General features: G+C 39.6%; 1 protein-coding gene across 1 annotated transcript in view; it reads right to left on the bottom strand.

Moving 5' to 3' along the window:
- Window positions 1-12,150, bottom strand: part of mafa (MAF bZIP transcription factor a) — a 72,177-nt gene extending 60,027 nt beyond the window's left edge. Inside the window, exons 1-2 of the mRNA XM_006780001.3 lie at window positions 10,754-12,150; window positions 3,389-3,456 (exon numbers count right to left, since the gene is read on the bottom strand). Of these exons, the coding sequence (XP_006780064.1) occupies window positions 3,429-3,456; window positions 10,754-11,721 (996 nt within the window). The 5' untranslated portion in view covers window positions 11,722-12,150 and the 3' untranslated portion in view covers window positions 3,389-3,428. The remainder of the gene's footprint in view (window positions 1-3,388; window positions 3,457-10,753) is intronic.
- Between the last annotated feature and the right edge of the window lie 9,453 nt (window positions 12,151-21,603).

Raw genomic sequence — 21,603 nt, 5'->3', positions numbered from 1 at the left:
AACAGAACGCAGGCAGGATTTCCAGAGATCAAGTCAAGAACCACCAAGTCATAACTTGAATCTGATGATGATGTGTTGATATATTTTAAAGTCCATGCCACTGCTAGTTGATAAAGAGCGAAGCCGCTGGCTTTATGGAGCTTTATAACAGCTCTTGCTCAGTGTCTGGGTTCTTCAGGACTCTGCAAGAGGCATCAAGAACCTAGCAAAACAACACAGCGATGATATTTCCCATAACACTTTTAACAGTACAGAATAAGGAGTATACTAAACAGAACTCTTTTTCAGTGTCCCCAACTTTCATATATCATTTCTCTTCCTTTCACTGATGGGTGATGATGGGCCCACCCTCACTTTAAAGGCTTCACCTTGTGATGGCTTTGGTCCCACGCTGCTCTGCCTCCCTACAGTCCACTAGAGACTCAACAGTATCTCACACCCAGAGTAGGGCTGACTAAGCACTTACCAGTGAGTCTCTCTTCTCAGAGTGAGAAAGGAGCGCCATGCTGAGAACTCTGCCACAGGAAAATAATTAGCAAAGTGGAGCTCTGCCCAAACACACGAGGCTAAATCTAGTAGCACTTCACAGTCAAATGAAACTATAAATCTCAATTCTTTTTCTTCTGTTTTTGCTTATTTGTTTGCCCCCCTAACACCCACCCACACACACACATATTTTTTTAGGATACATAATTTTCACAATTACAATTAAAATCTTTGTTTCATGATAACTTTTAATAGCATGAATTTAATCAGGGGTACTAAAACTTAGTTCAATCTCATACAGTCTTTTAATGAAAACGCATATATTGGAAGCTGCACATTGCTTTGCACTCGTTCTTCGCGAGGCATCTGAGTCACTTCAAGCTGACAAATTTGTGATAGGTGCCTTGTGATGACGCAAACTGTGTCCATCTCACTGTACATGGATATATGTATTTTTAACTTTAAAGTTAGACCACAGTGTCTTTGGTCACCAAGGCTAAATATAGTCACCTCCTCCTGAACAGTCTCCAGTTTCTCATTCCTTTCCAAGAGGCAGGTGGAGCAAATAGAAGGGGGGGAAGGTGGGATAGCACCCAGTCTTGAATAAATCATCCCACAACTTTTGACCCATATGGAGGAGGTTGTTTTTATACTTCACACTTCCCCCCTTTCTCTCCATGGCCTCTGCACCCCTCTGTCCCATTCATTTTCTCCCCCACATGACAGGTTAATCTGGATCGATTTCATCTGCCCTCAACGACTGAGACCAACATCCTGGCACCCAGAAATAGAGCACACTGTGACGGATTCGCCTCCTACTAACCATTACCGTTAACAAGCAACTCTAAGAAGGGGTGGGCAAGAGAAGATGTTTTGGGAAGTTTAAAAACAACATAATTTACTGCACAGAGGAAAAACACCGATGTGAAGAAACGAAAGACACTTGTTAAGATGGGAAATTGAACAGTGCGATGAGCTGTGGTATGTGGGTGATGCTGCTTCAGTAGGTTTCACCCAAACCACGTTGTCATACAATGGTCACATGACTGTATGCTGTATCTTTATGTGAGCACAAACACTCCAAACACTCACACACACACACACACAGACCTTTTTCCCCCAATCTATATTTGCACTCCACTTTCTCACAGCCTCTTACACTGCATATACACACACCTGGCATTTTATCTTTGTCAGCATATTCTGGGTCCTTCAGCTCCCTACTGGGCTCTGAACTCCAGTGTCTCTTTGCATGGCAATCCCCTGAGCTGTGCCTACCTTTACAACACACAGGAAAAGCACACTGGCAGGTAGTTTTATACCAATGTTAACCTCTATTTACAGTATCTTCATACCAGCTCTGCATCTTGTGGCGTAAATACATTTGTGCCTGGGAAAATCTTTTTCTTCTAGGATTAGTTAGGTAGAGGCGCAGTGACATAGTGTCCTGGTGGCAGTCCAGGCTCGAGTCAGGACACTGTTTCCCCAGGCAAGGACACCAAGACCTGGCTCTCCGTCTCCATCACTCAGCTTGTCCTCCTGGAGCTACGTGGCCAGACTGCTCATCACCCCAACCCCCCCACCCCATTCTTCATATGCATGGATTTGCATAAAACAAAGACATGGCTCTGCCTGGAATGTCTGCCATGGTTGAAACTGCTAAGAACGGGATCGACCAGACCACACCGCACGCAGCACCTCTAAGTTCAGCTGGCAGGTTGTCAGAGCACAACATCAGCATAGCGCATGGCAGGAGAACCGAGATTTACGAGGCCGCGTAAGATAGACACCCTCATGGTTTTCCACTTTAATTCGTTTAACATCCGTTCCCATGGCATTGTTTATATTCGACACCCCTTAGCAGTGAGCAGAGGGCACCTAATTCACAGTGATGACGTGGGAGGAGAATCAGAGCACTTAAAACACTTCATCTAAAGATGATTTGTCCTTGTCTTCCCTGATGGCTTTTGTCCTGCTTCCCCTCCTGAAGTTAAGTGGATCTGGCGAAAGGCCAGCTACTGATCCCGCTCCCCACTTAGAGACAATCAGGTAAATAACAGCAGATACAAATACATGTACACAAGCACACACGCACACGCTTACAGTATATTCTTCTTTACGTTGGTGGAAAAAGTTAGAATGCAAGTGCTCTTTCATTCTTATGTGTCATGATGAAGCACATTGCAGCTGTTTGCTTTGGAACAATCAGTGAAACCATTAAAGGAACATTTGGGTTTGCAATATAAATTCTCCCAGGTTGCCCTTTGTCTCTGCAAATTGATATCAAGACTCAAATCTTATTCTTCACTCTTTGTCACTGGTGCAAAACACGAACATATAATTTGCATTTGAATAAGTGGCTCTAATCTGCTGGTTGTCCTGATCGGGGATGAAGGATGTTGCCCTAGACTCAACACTTCACGTGTCGTGTGATTTTTCTTCTCCATGGATAAAATAAGGTATGATAATGGATACGATATCAAGGAACGTTATTGCATCAGGGAGATAGATGTGATAGAGAGATATTGCCAACATTAAGAAGGTGTGTGCTCTTTAGCATATACAATGCATTATGTATCCATTATAAAAAGCTTACAGACATGCATTATGTTTTAAAACATTCAGTAGCATATGTGGTGACTATTTTCTCCGTTTAATATGACTGCCTGATATTAATGAATAGTTAATATGGATTTAATTGTGTAGTGCTATAAATGAAAACTGCATACCACAAATAATACTTGTATAATATAGAATAACACAGCTATGTTTGGTAGCATGTGCAAAGCTGTGGTATTTTTCTAAAGAAGGAATATTTTGTAAACTCAACAAATCTGATATTGCTCACTATTGTTAAGCAGAAAATGTAAAAAAGAAAAGGCCAAAGTTATCAGACATTTACCTCAAGAATCCTCAAGGGCACGGAGGGATGGTGCTTGAAATCACAGATGGAGAAATTTTCTTGATGACCTGAAGAAGCAGAAAAGATTGGACAAACAGATCAGATAAATTAATATCAGCGTAAATATGCTTGGTGTCACCTTTACACCCTCTTCCCTTCTGTCTGCATCAGACACAGATACACACAAGAAGGCCCACACAAACAATCACAAAGAAACAAGCAGACTCATTCTGAGCAAGATTCACTCTCACCTTGTCTCTTTGGTGAAATACACTACATGTATCATAGTAAATGTTTGATGCTGGGGGAATTGTAAAAATTTACATGCAAATAGATTCTACAGGCGGAACCCATGCATCAAAACACAAGAGACAAAACTAAAATATCTAAGCGTACGTACGGCGTGCCATCACACAGACAAGGCAAAATAGATTTTTTTTTTCCTTTTTTTTTTGTCAAGGCATTTATTTCTGTTCATCTCATTCAGTTGAATAATGAATTGTTCTAACAGAGGAGGAATTGTGGCAAATAAAAAAAGAGAGGGATAAAGTCTTGTTTCCTTGCTACCTTGTGACCGAAACTTTCAGAAGTACCCTGGCAAAACATACAAAAGTGGGCATGTTGCTTTAGGCGGGTCCAAATACAGTTCATATCCCCTATAAATGTTGCTGCACAAGTAAAAACATTAGCTCAGCTCTTAGCTCCCTCTGCAGATTCCAAGCCGGGCCGGTTTAAAGTTCCTGGAAAATAACAGCGGTGGAAGTAATTTGCCTGTACGCTACTGTGAGGGAAATTTTAAATCATTGGATTTTCAAATAAATGCCGCATAGAACCGGCACAAAAGCAGTGAGGCAGCTGTTGTGATGACAGATGTTAAGAAAAAAAACAAAAAAACCAAAAGGCTCCTAATGGTGCTAAACTGCGATCAGCAGCCAATCAGCTGACAAATCATATCACCTGCTAGATATAGCAGGATATTATCTTTTTCATGTCTTAGGTTTGCTTTATTTCACCTGTCATTCAAGGTGAAAGTACTGAAAGTGTAAAAATACATATTCTGAGATATGACTTAGACTTACCTAAACAACAAAATTGCACTTACATCTATGCTCCATGTGTATCGCTCTGCATGCAGCTCCTTATTTCATACTGATCTGCTTTAAAAGTTACACCTGAGGAACCAAATGAATGGACTTAAATGGGTAGAAAACAAAAATATTTGTGGAGCGCAGAGGGATTTCGCTCATGTAGCTAGATTTTTAGTGGGAGAAATTTCACAAACATATGCCCGTTTGAAAGACTGTGTGTCTCACTTTTTCTTTTACTCTGTTACCTCTTGCTTTAGCTCTGCTGCATTTATTTAAGTCACAGGCTCTTGGTTTGGGTCCATTTACAGACATATAAAATTACTCCAGCAAATCCCTACCACCTCATTACCAACATAACCTGCAGCCAGTCTTTCAAGGACGACTCTCTAATGACACCACATGTATCAGCTTAATGTCTATTTGAAGCAAGCTTTCTGCCACAAAAGAAAGAAAGAAAGAAATGTACAGACATCATCGACAGCAAAGTGTAAAGTGTAAGTATTGATGCCTGGCATTTATTTATTCCCAGTGAACTGCACTATTGCACCATTCCTCTCTTATACGATTGTACTATTCCTCTCTTCTACACTACGAATGTGAGAATAATGTTCCTTTTTTTGTTTCTGTACTTAGACAGACCATTCACAGATGTGGCTGCCACCTGGTTGTGTTGAGACACATGACTGCCACTGCTGCTGCACATCCTCTCTCCAATCTTCTGTCGACAGTGGTTTTTATCCACAACCAAACTCATATAAAACATTTTCTAACTGTTGAAAATGAAAATAGTAAAAATGAAAAACAGAGGCAAATTTCATGCAAAGGTAGGACGAACAAATGTGAAAATGCAAAGGAAAAAAAAGAAACAGATCTTATTCCATTTATTTTGGATTCATCATCACACTAAGACAGATTAGAAAAATATGTTTTAAAAAAACACAGTTGAAACTTGGCTCTTTTGATATTTACTGAGTCTTTATTAACCCCAGTTGTGTAAAATGTGACAGAAAGCCACAGCTTAACACACCCACTCTGAGTCAGTTGATATTTAAGACAGGAACAATGAATTTACCCCATGTACGACTGGCTGCTTTGTTTTGCAACACCCACAATGAAATGGTTGAATGAAGTGGGTGTGAGAACAAGAATAAATGTTCACCATGTGTGCCACAAATACTACCAGACTCAGAGTAAATAAATAAATAAATAAATGAATACATGAAAATAATCAGAATGAATGGCAGCGTGAAAATAAACCTGGCCAGCTTAAGCCAAGTGCCACTGCCCATCACAGCATATTTAATAGACACTTTTCCTGCACCCTGTATTTAAACTCCTTTTGTATGTGTGCTATTATAGTATAGTATTATTATATCATTTTTTCACAGTCAAAAATATATTATTTGTTTTCTTGCAATTCAAAAAATGTAAAGACCGGAGTGAAATATAGGATGCTAATAATTAAAATATATATATAGCAGGGAGTTGTGCTGAATTTACTGGATACTATGCCATGTCGGATGTGTGTGTACATCTCATTCATTGGGTTCTGGGCAGAGGAAATGAGCATGAGTTCCCCAGGGCAGGGATTACTCTAATGACTTTGAGAGCAGCCTTGTGCGCTGTAACTTTTGACCTCTGCTCATCCTCTTTGACAAAAAACACAACAAGAAGAAATACACATGCATGCACACACACGGATTCATGCATCTACACCTACAAACACATACATGACATACCGTGCGAAACAGCAAGACAAAAAGATTTGCTCCAATTGTTCCTCTGGCACTTTCTAAAGCCTGTAAGAATTCAAACCCCCAACCGGCTCTTATTTTTGGTTCTGTCGACTGGCGTACTGGTACTTAACTGAACATTGTGCTGCATCTTATGCTGTCAACCTGCATAGCGCCAGCGTTCCACATGAGTGTCTCGCTGGAAGATCGATCATTTTATCACTTACATAACCGCTGCGTACGGGCACCACAGATATAAGAGGAAACATCTTTTTACAAATTAGATCTGTCTTCGCAAAAAAATGCCATTTAGCTCGGGGACTCGAGTGTTTGAGTCACACACAGAGAGAAGCACAAGTAACACTATGGTCTGAAACAAAAGAATGGAGCAAATCTATCCTTTTGTTTTCGTATTGTAAGTTGGTGAGTGTGTTTTCATGTTTAGTATGCGTGCGGTGACTGTGTTTTAGTGGATGGACATTAGAGGTCTAAATGATCTGTTCCAATGAGGAAACAATGGTTTAAAGAGAGGCAGAAAAGAAGAGACTCTTAAGCAAAGAGGAAATTATTTCCTCTTTGAAATAGCAAATACAAAAACATGTCTTTTAAATGAGGGGAAAAGCAAATGATTATCCTCTCTAAAGTCATTTCATACATTGTTGTGGTTAATGTGACATATCAGACTATAACGGTACTACTGCTTTAGATGTAATTAGATAAATTGAGGAAGAAGGAGAACGGCTTGGCTGTAAATTGCATGGTGTGTACATGCTAAGACCCAACACTGGCACAGCTGCACAGAGCTACACTCACGATTTATCATCTTTACATCGCAGGAGCCACTGGCCCACACCACTATTAATCATCAGCAAAATCATTTAATTCAGCCCAAGCCTGACTATTGTCTCAGCTTCTCCCCTCACTCTGGGCAAATCAGCCACCACAGCAGCAGTGCACACCTCAGATCTTGGGTTAAAACTGTCTTTCTCCCTCTCTCTCCTTTTTGATGAGCTGTGTAGCACATCATCATTGGCAGATGGCGCAGAAGCTTGCTTTTTTGCAAATTTAACAAGTATGAAATTTATAATGGCAAAGACTACGAACAGTTGAGCACTTACTGCTTTAACACACTGACAGTGCGGTTCATTTTTATGAAACCCATTTTTTTGTCTGTATCCGTTGGACACTGATAATCTGTGGCTAAACTGCAAAACAGAAGACAAATCCAGATTGAATCTGTCTTCAGAAACTGTAGCGTTTCCTCAAAGTGTATTTTGGCACGTTGGTCTTCCTGTTTCAACAAACAAATTGTTCCGAATGCCTACAAGCCTATTCCTTGTGAACTCAGCAAAGAACTTTTCGTCTTGTCTTTCTGGAAAGTGGCGAGTTTAGTTCGTGTCCAAGTGCAGTCCAAAAGTTATGTTAAAAAGAAAATCAGCGTATGATGTAAAAACACCAAATGAAATGCAAGATTGGGTACAGCAGAGCAGAGACTCTTCTGCTAACCACAGTGGCTGACATAAATTGGCACCTTCTCCAGCGCCCCCTCACATGCCTGACATGGCTGTGCCCTCCGTGCGCCCCGTCTCCCACAGCATGTTTGCTTCAGGCCAACGTCCAGACCCACTGACAAAAAGGATAGAGCTGGATGAAACTGAGAAAGCCAAACGATGACATGCTAATGACTGTAAGTGCAGAGTGTCCGAGAAACACGGTAAGCGGGCACAACAGATAAGTAAGCAAAGAATGTGTAAAAAGGGTAAGTGAAGGGTACAAATATGGAGCATGCATCATGCACAGCCACAAGAAACTCACAGCGTTGTCATTATTGCATACTGCCACTCAAGGAAACACACACACACATTCAGATTTACACCTAAGTCCAAATACACGCTTGCATACTCCCACATGAAGCAGCACTTAAGACAAGCACACACATATGCACAAATAGAAAGGCTCACACATGACCAGACTGTTCATAATGTTAACATGATTTATCAGACATAAAATCAAATTGGACTTCTGCAAATAAAAATGAGGATGAAGTTCATGAACTGAGATGCAAACACCATATTTCTAACACACCATTTTTTGCTTATAATGATAGAATCACGTTGGAGTCAGCAGGTAAGGTCTGTTTCTCCTTTTTAGGATCATCATCATAGGAAATAATAAATACATATATTTTTATTTGGTGTTAATTCATGGATTGTGAAGAAACATGCGTCTCTATCATTCAACAGACTGTCAAAGCAGAAATGTTTAATTAGCTGCACGCCACTGTGAGTTATTGTTATTATTATTAGGCTTCATTAAGTTATTGCAACAATGGACTTGCATCTCTGCATTTTACAATTTTTTTTACACTGCCAGCCTGAATTGCTTTGCTTAAATGTTCAACTCATTCCTGTTTCTGATTCTTCCAAAATGGTCTAAGAAGCTCTTACTAAATTAATTCTGGCAGAAACGCCTTAAAAAGAGGGTAACAAGACCCCTATAAGCAGTGTTAAAATGTGGGGCAGTAATATGGAGATGACATGTTTTCTAGTTTCATTTCTGTGTGTTTCACTCACAAACAACAAAGAGTCTCAGGACAACTCAAAAGAAAAGTGAGAAACTTATTGAAGACAATTACATACATTTATTGCATATCATTTAATTGTATGAAATGAGAAACGAGCACATATGAACATCACATATGGTTAGTGAATGAAATAATTTTGCACAGCAAAATATATATATATATATGTATATATATACTATATGTAAGATGAAAGATTAATTAACATATTTTCAAAATTTATTGGCGAATGGTACTCCCCCCTTTTATACATGCAGGGTGACACTCCCTGACGATCTAATAATGTCCGGACATTATAGATTAGAATAATTACTTATTGCTTTGCAAATGTTTACGTTTATTTAAGAGAAAACAACAGTATACCCTGAACTGATGCTAATATCTCCAAATGGTACGACTAAGTCGTAAACGAATGTCAGATCTATCTTCTTGGGAGATGGAAAGCTAATTTTCCACATGACATTTTTTTAGTGCATTTCTGTTCAGAATAAGTCAGTTCAATCAAGAAACACATTTTCAAAAGCACAGTAATTTACTTAGACTCCGGTTGTGAGAATTGTCTTCTCCAAATATACTTTTTCTTAATATAGTTATTTAAAATATAATAATAAAATGTGTGTCGGACACCAGATCTCTCACACTTCGGTTTATAGCACATGCTGCAAAAGCGCTGTTTTATGCACTGCACAATACTACTCACTGTATAAATTGGAGCCGAGCCAATTTCTCTTAATCAGTGTTAAAAATAGTTTTGGGCAGCAATCTTATTATTAATTATCCTAGAAATCTATATGACATAAGCTGTAGCACATGATATCTTTTGCATCATAGATTATAAAACTTTGTCTTTAAATTACGCTTTAAAAATTATTCAAATGATGACAAATGCACAATGGAATATATTTAAATAACAACATAGGCTTAGCAACAGACTAAACTTCCAGGAAATTAACTGGTAATTTCCTTCATACTGAAGTCTTTTCTTTTTCCCCTCGCACCAGGGTCCCCGCCGACAAACTTCCACCAGGAATGCCAGCGCATTCACTGCAGTCTTATGACAGCCGATGGTGGTGCACTTCAACACAGCTGAAATGCACCACTACAGGGGGTGGGAAGTCCTGTCACTTTTTTGTCTCTGTCCCAAAAAAGTGAGGAGGCCTAAATGAAGTATGAGTGCCATGCTGGAGTCATCCGACAAAAAAGGACATCTTCAAGCATAGAAAGAAAAACCATACATGTCCAGCATGCAGGGCAGTTCAATAACACATCTCTTTAAAACAATGAAGAGTTTGTAATGGATACAGTCTTTTGTTGCTCCACACAATAACAAGCAAACGCATGAGATGAGGTGGCGTCAAACGGCAGGCTTGCAATCCTCCAAGTTTGGCAGACAAAAAAAAAAAAAAATAATAAAAAAGGAGAAAGAAAGAAAAAAAGGAAAAACATACTGTCGATGGATGCACTTTTGATAAGAATCTGTACACTGAATCAAAACTAAAATGATGAAAAAGGGCCAAGTTGATGAACTTCAAAGGAGTATACTTAGTGCTTGCATGCACACTTGGTATACTGCGGCATAAAGTTGGATCAACTTTCAAATATCAAACACTGCAAATCTAATGAACAGAGATGAAAAAAATCTTGACAGACAAACTATGTGTAATATACTGAGTATGATAGCAAAAAGTAAAAAGTTTTCTCAATACGCCTCTTCTAGATTAAAAAAAAATGCGGATGACAAAGCCCTCCAAATCTAAAGCAGTGGTAGAATGGAGGGAACTTGTTTTCAAAAAAATAAATGTAATAAAAAAATCAAAAAGTTGATAAATTAGTTCTTGATCTAGGCATATAGTGGGATTTGCGTCAAGTAAATAATAAAAAAAAGTTTCAGAATGAAAACTTTTTACGCGGGGTGAGTTATTCATCTGATATAGTTTTATTTCGCGATAATGTCGAAACTCACATGAAAAACTCCGGAGATGAAGGGTTGTTGTCACTGCTGGATCCATTTTCTCTGAAGCCGTTGCTGATGAGCTTCTCATACTTTTCTTTGTACGCGTCCCTCTCCCGGACCAGCCTGGAGATCTCTTGCTTTAGGTGCTCGACCTGCTGCAGGAGTTGTGTCTTCTCTCCCTCCAGGACGTGCCGCTGCTGAACTCGCTTGAACCGGCAGGACTGAGCGTAGCCTCTGTTCTTTAGGGTCCTCCTCTTCTGTTTCAATCTGATCACCTCTTCTTTGCTGACCCCCCGTAGCTGCCGGTTGAGCTCCCGCACTGACATGGTCACCAGCTGCTCGTCTGTGAACCGCTCCTCCAAGCGCATGTGTGGGTGATTTGTTCCAGAAGTGCCGTTGGACTGGACGCCCGGTGCCTGGTGGTGGCTGCTGCTGTGGTGGTGATGGTGGTGGTGGTGGTGTTGCGCTCCGTTCTGAGCGGCTGCCGCAGCAATTACTGCCGACACCACCGCCGCGGCGGACCCCATCTCTTCCCCGGCCATGGTGCTTCCCGCTCCGGCTGCACCAGCAAACTGCTGGCCCCTGGCATAGCCATCGAAAGACTGGAGCTGGTGACTGCTGTTGATCAGCGCCTCGACCGCGTCTTCGGGGCTGAAGCCCAGCGCCTCTGGATTCAGCTGCTGTTGATAACCGGACATCCAGTAGAAATCCTCAATGTGTGTCTTCTGCTCACTCCCCGAGCCCGGACTGGGCGCCGAGAAGCTTGGGGAAGGGGGCACCGAGCTGCAAGGCGTGCTCATCGGGGTGGAAGACAAGGATCCCCCGGCGATAAGGCGACTGCACTGGCTGATGTTGCGATCGGGCTCCACCGGCTCCTTTTTCACTTCAAACTTCATCAGATCGAAGTCATTAACATATTCCATGGCCAGGGGACTGGTGGGCAGGTCGGAGTTGCTCATTGCCAGCTCTGATGCCATCCTCTTGCTGCTGACAGTCCTCCAAACGGGGTGAAGAGCAGCTGTCAAACTGGGTTGGTTGGGAAGAACGTGAGCCAGTTTGATTTTTACGCGTTTGTCTTGAAACTGAAAAAAAAATTAGGTTTTCGGCGTCCTTTTTGCAGCCGCGGACTTGCAGGCGTGTGAGTAGAGTTTCTTTGCAGAGTCTATTGCACTGACACACCAGTGCCGCGCGTACGAGTAGCGGAGTCCTTTTTCAGCATGTGAAATTCGGCGGTTTTGGATTTCAAACATTTAACACTTTACGGTGTCTTCATGAATACATTGCGCACGCGGAGAGGGAAACACACCGAAAGTCAGGGAGTAAAAGCTCACTTGCACGTTCTAAGCCGCTGTCTGGTGGGGCGATTTTTTAGTGGGATCACACAGCAGATGAGTTTAAGCATTGTAGCCGCTCTGACGTCAGGCTGGAAATGGGAAATTGACTCGGACGACGAGCCAATAGGGTCGCACACTCTAACAGCTAATTAACATATTAGTAGCCCAGAGAAACAAAACTTTTATCTACCGTCAATGGACACCAGCTGACTGTCAGTCGGAGCATAGATCCCTTTGTTCTTTTTATCGTAATTTCGATTTCATTTTATTTATTCATTTATTTATTTATTTTTTCGAAGTATGAGTTGTAAGTGGAACGAAGCAGAGCATGCATGCTCTAAATGAATTACAAAACGGAGTTGTGATGCTTGACATATAGAAAAAAGAGAGAGAAAGCAATCATAAAACAGACCTTATATAGTTCGCGTAACCCTGTAGCATGAACTGGTTATACATTTTAAGACATAAGTCTTAATCTTGCGAACATTACCTAAAAAAAAACGTCCACTTCCTAATGGCAATGTTTGATATTTGTCTGAATGTACAGCGCAATTAAAATCTAGAAACTATGTTTTATCAACTAAATATAAAACAAAAGTGGCATGTAAGAAGCTGCGCGGTAACTTGACAAAAAAAGAGGAAAAAAATATGAAAGGCGGACTGAAGAGGTTGTCATGTTTTCGCACAACATTATAAAACTCAACACTGCCACCTTTTGGGCACGCTAGTGAAAGGGATTTCCCTCCCCATCCAGTCCACACAATTTTCGAAGAGTTGAAAGTTGAATGAAACATATACTGTTTGCAAAACACAAACACATGTACACGGTCCGAGTGTCGTTGTTTTCTTAATTTCAGTAGGAAAAAGACACGGTACCCCGACTGAATATCAAACAACTTACATAACAAAGTCAATTTTGTGTTTTATGGAAGAAGTCATATCAGAGGAAGTGGATGTGAGTGAACCCGCTGCTCAGTGCAAACTGATATTCTGTGAAAGCCATAAAACTCACTTTATCTGAGTACATTGCTCTTTATCTCAGTTCAGAGGTCTCCTGCATTTAATTGACTTGTGTACAGCACTAACATGAGTCAGTCTTGGTAACCCAGCTTCCACTATAAGTCCTGTCTAGTTAGGTGGTTATAGTTTCTTTACCCCAGTGGACACAGCATGACTTTTTAAAGTCAGAATAAATAGTAAGGTTTGTATACAGTTTGTATACAGTGTATAGTTGAAGACTCCTATTAATGTATAGGCAAAATGCAATTAACTAATGACTAATAGCAGCTCACTTTAAAAAAATAAAGCAGTTTGTTAGGGAAAATAGTGATGTAAGCCACACTGTGGCCCTGTCTTACTGGCCACAAGAGTGTTGATTTCTTTTGTGGCCTATTTTGACATGGTGCTGACAAATAACCATTTCTTTCCTGTGACAAAAGCCTATAATCATAGCCTGTTTCCCACTCTCTCGCCAAGCGTATGATCTCATCTTTGCAATGATGTATATTTTTAGATTTTTGTATGCGTCCTATTTAATGATAGTTCAACTCAGTCATGTCCATTCTGCCAAAAGCTGTGGAAGATGATCTTGACAATAAACCAGATATGTTACAACCACAGGGAGTTCAACACTTGGCTATGGCTGCCCAAAACTATAGTTCAGGTTATGTCTTTATGTTTTGTTGACATAGCATTAGGCCGATTATTAAAGTATTCTGATTCTGATTTTCTATTCATTAAATGGGAGAAATACTAGTTATATATTATGAATTTGGTAACACAACAGACTTTCAAATATTTTATTACTTGTTGAATAAATTAGAATAAATGCAGAATAAAAGTTTTTTATAAGGCTGTGTTTTGTTGAAAAACATCATCATTACTGTTACTGAATGTTTTATTAAAGGGTAAGTGGATGTATCCATTTGTATGGTAATGGAATGCTACATATGGCTCAAATAAAATTCAAACAAAACCCTATTGTTTTTATTTCCATTCTGTTGCTTGCCTTGTCATCTGTTTGGGCTTACCTGTTCACAGGAAGGCACAGCAGCGGCCTGTTCCCTGGGGTGCGGCCACAGCGGACTGAGACTAATATACAAACGAAGGGAAAGCTCATTAGTCATGACAGAAGAAAGTGGTGAACCTAATTTAGCTGCTTTTGTGCCTTTGAAGTTATTGATGATGCAGAGCTGTGAGAGATCTACATGGAGAGAGATCAGTATATGCTGTGAAGACAACTTATCAAACCGGAAAGACAGAAGTTCATGGGATGAGATGGAACAGCAACGCGAGATTGACTTATAAAGATATGAAACCATCCAGCCTCATTAAATAGGTCACCTCATTTTTTCGCTCAGGCTTTTCAGCAATTTGAAAAAAAAAAACCTGGAGGATTTTTGAAACCACAGCAGCCACATGAAACTGAAGAGTGCAGCTTGTTAGAATGCTGTAGTCATTAATGTTCAATGTGTTCATTGGCTTTCCAAACTTAAGAATCGTGAGACACGACTTAAGAAGGCTATTTGTGTATATACTCACTTTGTGTGTCACCTATTTCACTCATTTCATTTAATTAACACACATTTTCATTTTGAGTTGCCACAAGGGATGAATCCACATATTTGATTTGGCATGGATTTTTGCCCTTCCTGGCATAACTCTCTCTGGGATTTGCGTCCCTTCCCACTCTTGAGCTGGGGATCTTTCACAGGTTAGGTGAATGTGTTAAACACTGAATTATGGATCCACTTACATGTTATCAATTCATTTGCTTTGACTATGTTAAATTTGCTAATCTAAAATGCATCATGTAAACCATCAGTTGTGATGCATTTAACACTGTGTAGTTGTTTACAGTGTACTGTTTAAAAACCAAACAAGAAACAAACAAGAAACAAAACAACATGATTTGTAGTTTCGGTCTGTAATGGTTTATGATCAATCTAGGGTCTTGGTCATGTTCTAATTTGATCTGCTGACCTCAGATTAGATCTGATCAGCTAGGGGCCATGCTCTTGTGATATCTAAGTGTTAGAGGTGTCTTTTGTTGGCATTATGTTTTTAATCCTGCAGACCTTGCTGAAGGAAATGCCCGCAATGCACGGAAACAGGAATAATAGTGCAATTATACATCGTAAACAAAACAAGATGACATTTACGTTAGTTAGCGATATCTGCTTTATGTCCACTTGTTCGATTTTAGACAACAGAATGGTGACTTTAATATTTTTATGTTGGTTCAAAGGAAGAATATTACATCAACATATCTAGAATATTAAAAATGGCTTTGATAAGATAAGGACTCAAATTTACTTTGCCATTACTTCTACACACATCTGTTGTGTGACTCCTTGTCTATGGTGACACTTATTTTTTTACAAAGTATATAGTCAGTAGTTGTTAAACCTTAGAAGAGAATTTTAGCATTAACATGAATACTGTTATCTGTCTGAACTTCTCTCATTCTGGTTAGCTCTAGAGGCAACTGAGTGGGAAGATCAGAGGTCAATAAGTTGTCTTTTGTATCTGTTAGACTCTGTGTGTGGTGGGAAGGGGGTTCCTCAGTTTCAGGCAGGGCTAACCAGAGACTGTTACTGTATCCATGTTGGCACTCAAATACCTGGAAGCCGATAGAGCCAGCAACCATACAGGCAATTTAGCTAAAAAACAAAGTTTAGTATGGCTTTACCAAACAAGAAACCAAATAAAACATAGCATTCTGAGCATTACTTTTAACTGTAAAATGAAGAAGACAGAAAGGCAACCCATGCTTTACATCTTTACTAACGAGATGAGCTGGTATTGCACTGCTGTAATGCAGTTTCATCAACAGTTAAGTGACAGCAACAAAGCCGGAATATCAATTTTCACCCTACCAACAGAATGTGGGCACAGCCATGTCACAATTGCTTTATTCCATTAGTCAGAAGAAGGGTGAGGCAGAGAAGGGTGTGATAGAGGACAGAGAAGACAAAATAAGGTCAGGAGGAGAGCAGGGTTGTAGTCTGAGGTGGAGTTTGGTTAGCCGCTGTGACACCGGTGGAAAATATTTCGTAGCCTACAGCTAGTGGGCTTTATGTAAGCAGAGAACTCTGGTGTCTGAACACAAGTTAGTATCAGTTCTTTGGCTTCATGGCAAAGAACCAGCAGTAAACCAGTGAATGTGTTACAGTGCTGTGAACAGCACAGTCACACATGTTTTCTAGACTGTCTTAGTGTCACACGACCCAGGGATGACACATGAGTTTTGAGGTTTTATCTCTCATATTCCATTCCCTCCCCCCCAGCTGAATATTTGTCAAGTTCAGTGACATGGTTGCTAATTAATACTATGTGCCCAGTAAATGTATGCTATTCTCTTCACCCCATGCTAAGTAATCGAAGAAGACTAGTCAATATTGTACAAGAGTTGGCAGAGTGGTTTGCATATTAGCCATAATTACATTCACATGAACATAATGTATTGGTTTACTGTCATGTGTAAGGTTAATGTGTATCACAATTAAATGATATATTAACTGGTGGATAGCTTTCCCAAAGACGTGCACTTTGTGGGGATAGGTTAATTGAAAAATCTAAATTGCCCATAGGTGTGAATGACAGTCTGTCTCTGTGTGCTAGCCCTGCGACAGACTGGCGACCTGTCCAGGGTGTACCCCGCCTCTTGCCCTATGACAGCTGGGATAGGCTCCAGCGCCCCCCACGACCCTGAAAAGGATAAGCAGATGCGAATGGATGGATGGAACATAAAATATGTTTACTTCATTGTTTGCATTCGCTGTTTTACAAACAATTAAGGGGTGTTTTTCCATACAATATACAATATAGCAGTTCAGTGCTGATATAGCACGTTCGTTACCATAAAGCAGCTATTTCTCAATTTCCAGGCTACAAGATTTTAAGCTGCAAACACGCAATGTTCAGGGGAGTTGTTGTGTTGTACAGAAGCATCTGGAAAGTATCCAGCCTCTAACTCCTGCTGTGTATTTTCACAAATGCAAAAATGAATAATGCACAATGAATATCAGAAAACAATAATTATTTGCTTTTTTTAAGCTAAATTTTATTATGATACATTTTTTACTCCTGTCACTTTTGTTGAGTTGATCATCATGGCAGTGGTAAATAATAATATGATATAATACCACCTAATGTTATACCTTTCCATGTGACTCTATACAAGGGCTTTAGCTTTAGTTTAACATTTGGACATGTCCTTATTTATGTTGTTTTTCCATTCATTTGTCACCTTCTACATGGTCATTACAGTGAACCTAATGAGACTATCTCTTTATTATGTTCAACACAGTATTTGTCAAATATGCCAATACAGACTATTGACTTAGTGAAGATAAACAGTCTGCTTATGACAAACAAGAGTTTGATAAGATCCACAGAGTTTTTAGAAGGGTTCTCATATCCAGTGTGTTGTATGTTGGTACATAAATCTAATACTTCTCATATACAATAAATGATGTGGCCTCAGGGCTATGGCACATAATATTATAATGTTTAGAAAAACAGGATCTTCATTTTTTATCAGTCTTGTGTGATGAAGTGATGAAATACGTCTACATATTTGTGAACTGGTGATAAGGACATTTCTTCTATCTAAATGAATACATGAAAGCAGAAACAATTCCACAAACTTATTCCCAACTACATGCAGACATATACAAATGCAAAGAGAGGCACACACCCATGCGCATGCTCAAGCCTAATGAGAGATTTTCTGACCTTTCTTTATACACCCCTGGAGAATATTGATGAATCCCCTTTTAAAAATAACTCTCGCTTGTAGGGTCATTAAATGATTTACAGTTATATCAGAAACACATAATTATTGCATTTATTATGCTGGACTGTACAGGGCTGGTCCATTGTGGTAGGAGGTGGTCTTTTTAACACACAATGTGAACAATTAAAAGTTTATTCTCTGCGAGTGTACTCAGTACTTATGTTCTGCTCTAAAGGTAGCATCGGTAAAAAAACAAAAGAGCAAAACACTTTACAGCTTTTATAGTGGTGCATTAGCTATTGTAAAACTAAAGCTGTGCCCTTTATAATGGATTGTCTGATTAACTAAATAAAAAGACTGTTACAAAAGAAAGAGTACAAAGTGTCATTATGGGCTTTGCCTCGTCATATTTAACTTTTTCCATAATGTCCCATAATGTTAAAAATCTGGTCTTGGATTTCAGCCATTTCTAATCACAGGATTTGCAATGACATTTAAGCCTTTTATCGTCATACATTCCAAACCTGTAGTGTGGAAATTTTCGTCACAATGAAACGTGAGTGGATGAATTTTGTCCCCTCTATTAACCATGTCAAATCAGACATAATCTAACACGGTGAGCAAAGCAACTTCAGGCGATGTCACACTTGCTCTTCTCCAATAAGACTGACTGTGACATTGAAACTGTGAGGCTGCAGTACTCATTTCTGACCTGCAAGTACACACCATTTGCTTTAGAGAGTTACCAATATTATCAGAGTTGTTGCATGTTTAAATCCTGCAGTCTTGATCTTTTCCTAGTAATGATATCTTCTCTATTGTTAACGCTGCTAAGCTGGTTAAAAGTCATCTGACTGTGATTGTGAGCATGGCCGTTCAAATATTCCCACTGGGTGAGGCGCTTAACGTTCATTTGAGCTCTGTGTTGAGCACGGCATTAAAAACCCAACTGAAGCCCAAATGGCGATGATTTAAATGAACTCATTTGAAGAACATTTAATTACCATTGGAGCGTAATTGAATGTTTCTCTGAAGTGCTGAGTGATTCCTAATGAAATGGGAAGATACTGACGAGGCTTAGGAGGCAGGCTGAAAGTCAGGCCCATTCTCAGCCTACAGGACTGATAAAAAGATCAGAGAAGCACCTTCTGGATAAATAAATCTATCACTGTTAAATGAGCCTAAAAAATGCGCTAAACAATCCTGAGCCAAAGGCCTGCTACTCTTCAAAAGATATGTTTTAGTTCATTTGCAAACTCTATTTTAATGATTCATTTTAATGGAGATTTTAGTGTGGACATTGATGAGTGTGGACTCATATAAAAGAGGCATAGGTAAGGAGGGGGGCGATAAGATATTCACAGGGCTGTTTGGCCTGTAAAAGTCTCTTCCTCTGGAGACATGTTGTTAAGCTAAGGCAACTAGTGCCCCACTGTATTTGTACGTGAGAGACACAAGACGTGCAGGTAAATAATTGTCAGTTTTTATGAGTGGCAGAAGCAGAAGCAGTTTACAGACACTGAGATTGTCAGTGTCTGTAAACGCAAAGACCTCTAGAACAAAAAATGAAAAAAGAAGAAGAAGAAGAAATATATCTTTTATTTCCAAAGCATAATGTCAAACAAAAATACAAATATAATTTGAAAAAACACTTGTTTTTTCAGTTTCATCTTCTGTCTAGGTTTCTCTTGGTAACTCTATTTGGTTGTAGTCTGTCAAAGTCCAGTTTGTTTTTGGAATGAGGGTTTAACATAAGGCAAACAGGAGCTGGTTAGTTAAATGTTGCTCTTGCTATTATAGAGTTAAATCTAGAGTATACAAGCTAGCAGTCTGTATCGTGAGAGCATTTCCTGCGCAACAATGAGTCTCCGGGCTTGTCTGACAGACACAGAGACACAGAGGGAGATAGGCAGAGAGAGCGAGCGAGCGAGCGAGAGAAAAATAGAGAGATAGAGAGATAGATCACCATTGCACAATGCGTACATTTATATCTCTTGGCAGCTAAACTGATAAAAGTTCACATTGCTTTCTTGCAATCAGCACATGATGATAATTCAGTCAATGTGGTGATTAGTGTGTCAAAGCATCAAAATCCCCTTTGCATCCTGACACACACACACACACACACACACACACACACACACACACACACACATAAATGCAAGTATCTATGGATCTGTAGGTGTCATACTGAAATGCATGTCAAAGGCTTATCATTACCAAATGCTGTTTAGTATCCTGAATAACAATAAATGCATTACATTTTTGGCTGTTTGACCCAAATTTTACACAAAAACAAGTTGTACATTTATTATTATTGCTATTGCAAAAGAGTGAATAATTGCTAAGCATTTGTTTTTGTCTAAAACATGGTGAAAGTGAGGATTATTACCCCAACAGCTTGGAGTCTGGCCATGTATTGATCCACTGTAGTGTACTCCACGAAAAGTAAAGGATGAAAGAAGGGAATTTTAGAGTATATCATACTCAGTAGTAGCATTATTAGCAGTGGTTTGAATAACTTTTCTAAATATGAATACTCAACAACAACTCAGTAAAAGAATGACTAAATAAAGGACAACCTTATAGTGAGGTGTTAAGGACTTAATGCTCAGTAGAGGTCAAAACACTTAGCACCATTATTTGTAGGCTGTTTGTACTGAACGCTGGTACCTTAATGGTAGCTTTTACAGTAGAATGTCACAGGTTTGAATTTGGTATGTAACTTCATCAGGTATTGCAACTGCCACAAGACTAAATGCCAGATTTCTGTGAGATTTCATGTTCTGATGAAATGAGTGAGTTTATCAGTAATACTTTTCAATGCAACAGTATGTGTAAATGTTTAAAGTGACTTTAAATTATGTAAGCTACTTCTCTGAATGCTAACGATACCAACATGGCCTTTAGTGACAGCTAGCGGCCTCTGAACTGTAGTTCATAACACATTCAAATAATTTCAGGTGGATTTATTTTGTGTATTTTGTGCAAGTTTTCCTAAAAGATACAGTTTGACGATATTCATCGGCCACAGTGCTACAAAGAGGAGACAAAATTACAAGTTTGGAGCTTTCATTTAAAGTCAGGCAGGACAGACAGCTAAATGAATGATTAATCCCATCAGTTTTTTAAAACTGTAGAGTCAGTGACAAGCAGTTTAAAACCTTATGTTATAGAAATGTCAGATAAGGTTGCTGGTGTAAAATAATAAATAAAAATGTAAAAAACCTTACCAAGTAATGAGTTGTAATTGACCTCTCCTTCCACAGGCATTCGTGCATTAAGAGGCCTACCTCAGAACAATATGGCAGCCACATTAATGCATTATTTCAGTAAACTAGCAACCAATGTGGCACCTGTGTGTGGATACAGTATTAATGCTTACTGCCCTCTGCCACCCACCACACATGTACTTTTCACAGACACACACACATTCAGTCTATACTATGCATATAAACTACATAGAATATGCCTAACACTCAAGCTAGGCATTGCTGTTGTACATTCAGGCTTGTCAAAGCAGTTAGTCAAATGTCTTTCTGTGCAAGATGCTCTTCCCATGGAGACATAGGAACTAAATTGGCTAATAAAAAGTCATGAACTAAATTGTAGTTTGTGACTCCACAGCTCTGTCATTGGACTGCACACAGACAATGACACCCAGTAGTCGAAGCACATCCTCTAACCAGACTGACATTCCAAGCCGCAATTACAGCACAGGGCCCACCAATCCAGACCAAAACACCTACTCACAGAGACAATGGCATAACTGTTCACACACAAGG

This window comes from Neolamprologus brichardi, chromosome 1 (genome assembly GCF_056152115.1).
Source record: "Neolamprologus brichardi isolate AB-2024 chromosome 1, ASM5615211v1, whole genome shotgun sequence".
Lineage (NCBI taxonomy): Eukaryota > Metazoa > Chordata > Actinopteri > Cichliformes > Cichlidae > Neolamprologus > Neolamprologus brichardi.
This window is presented reverse-complemented; position numbering and strand designations above follow the sequence as displayed.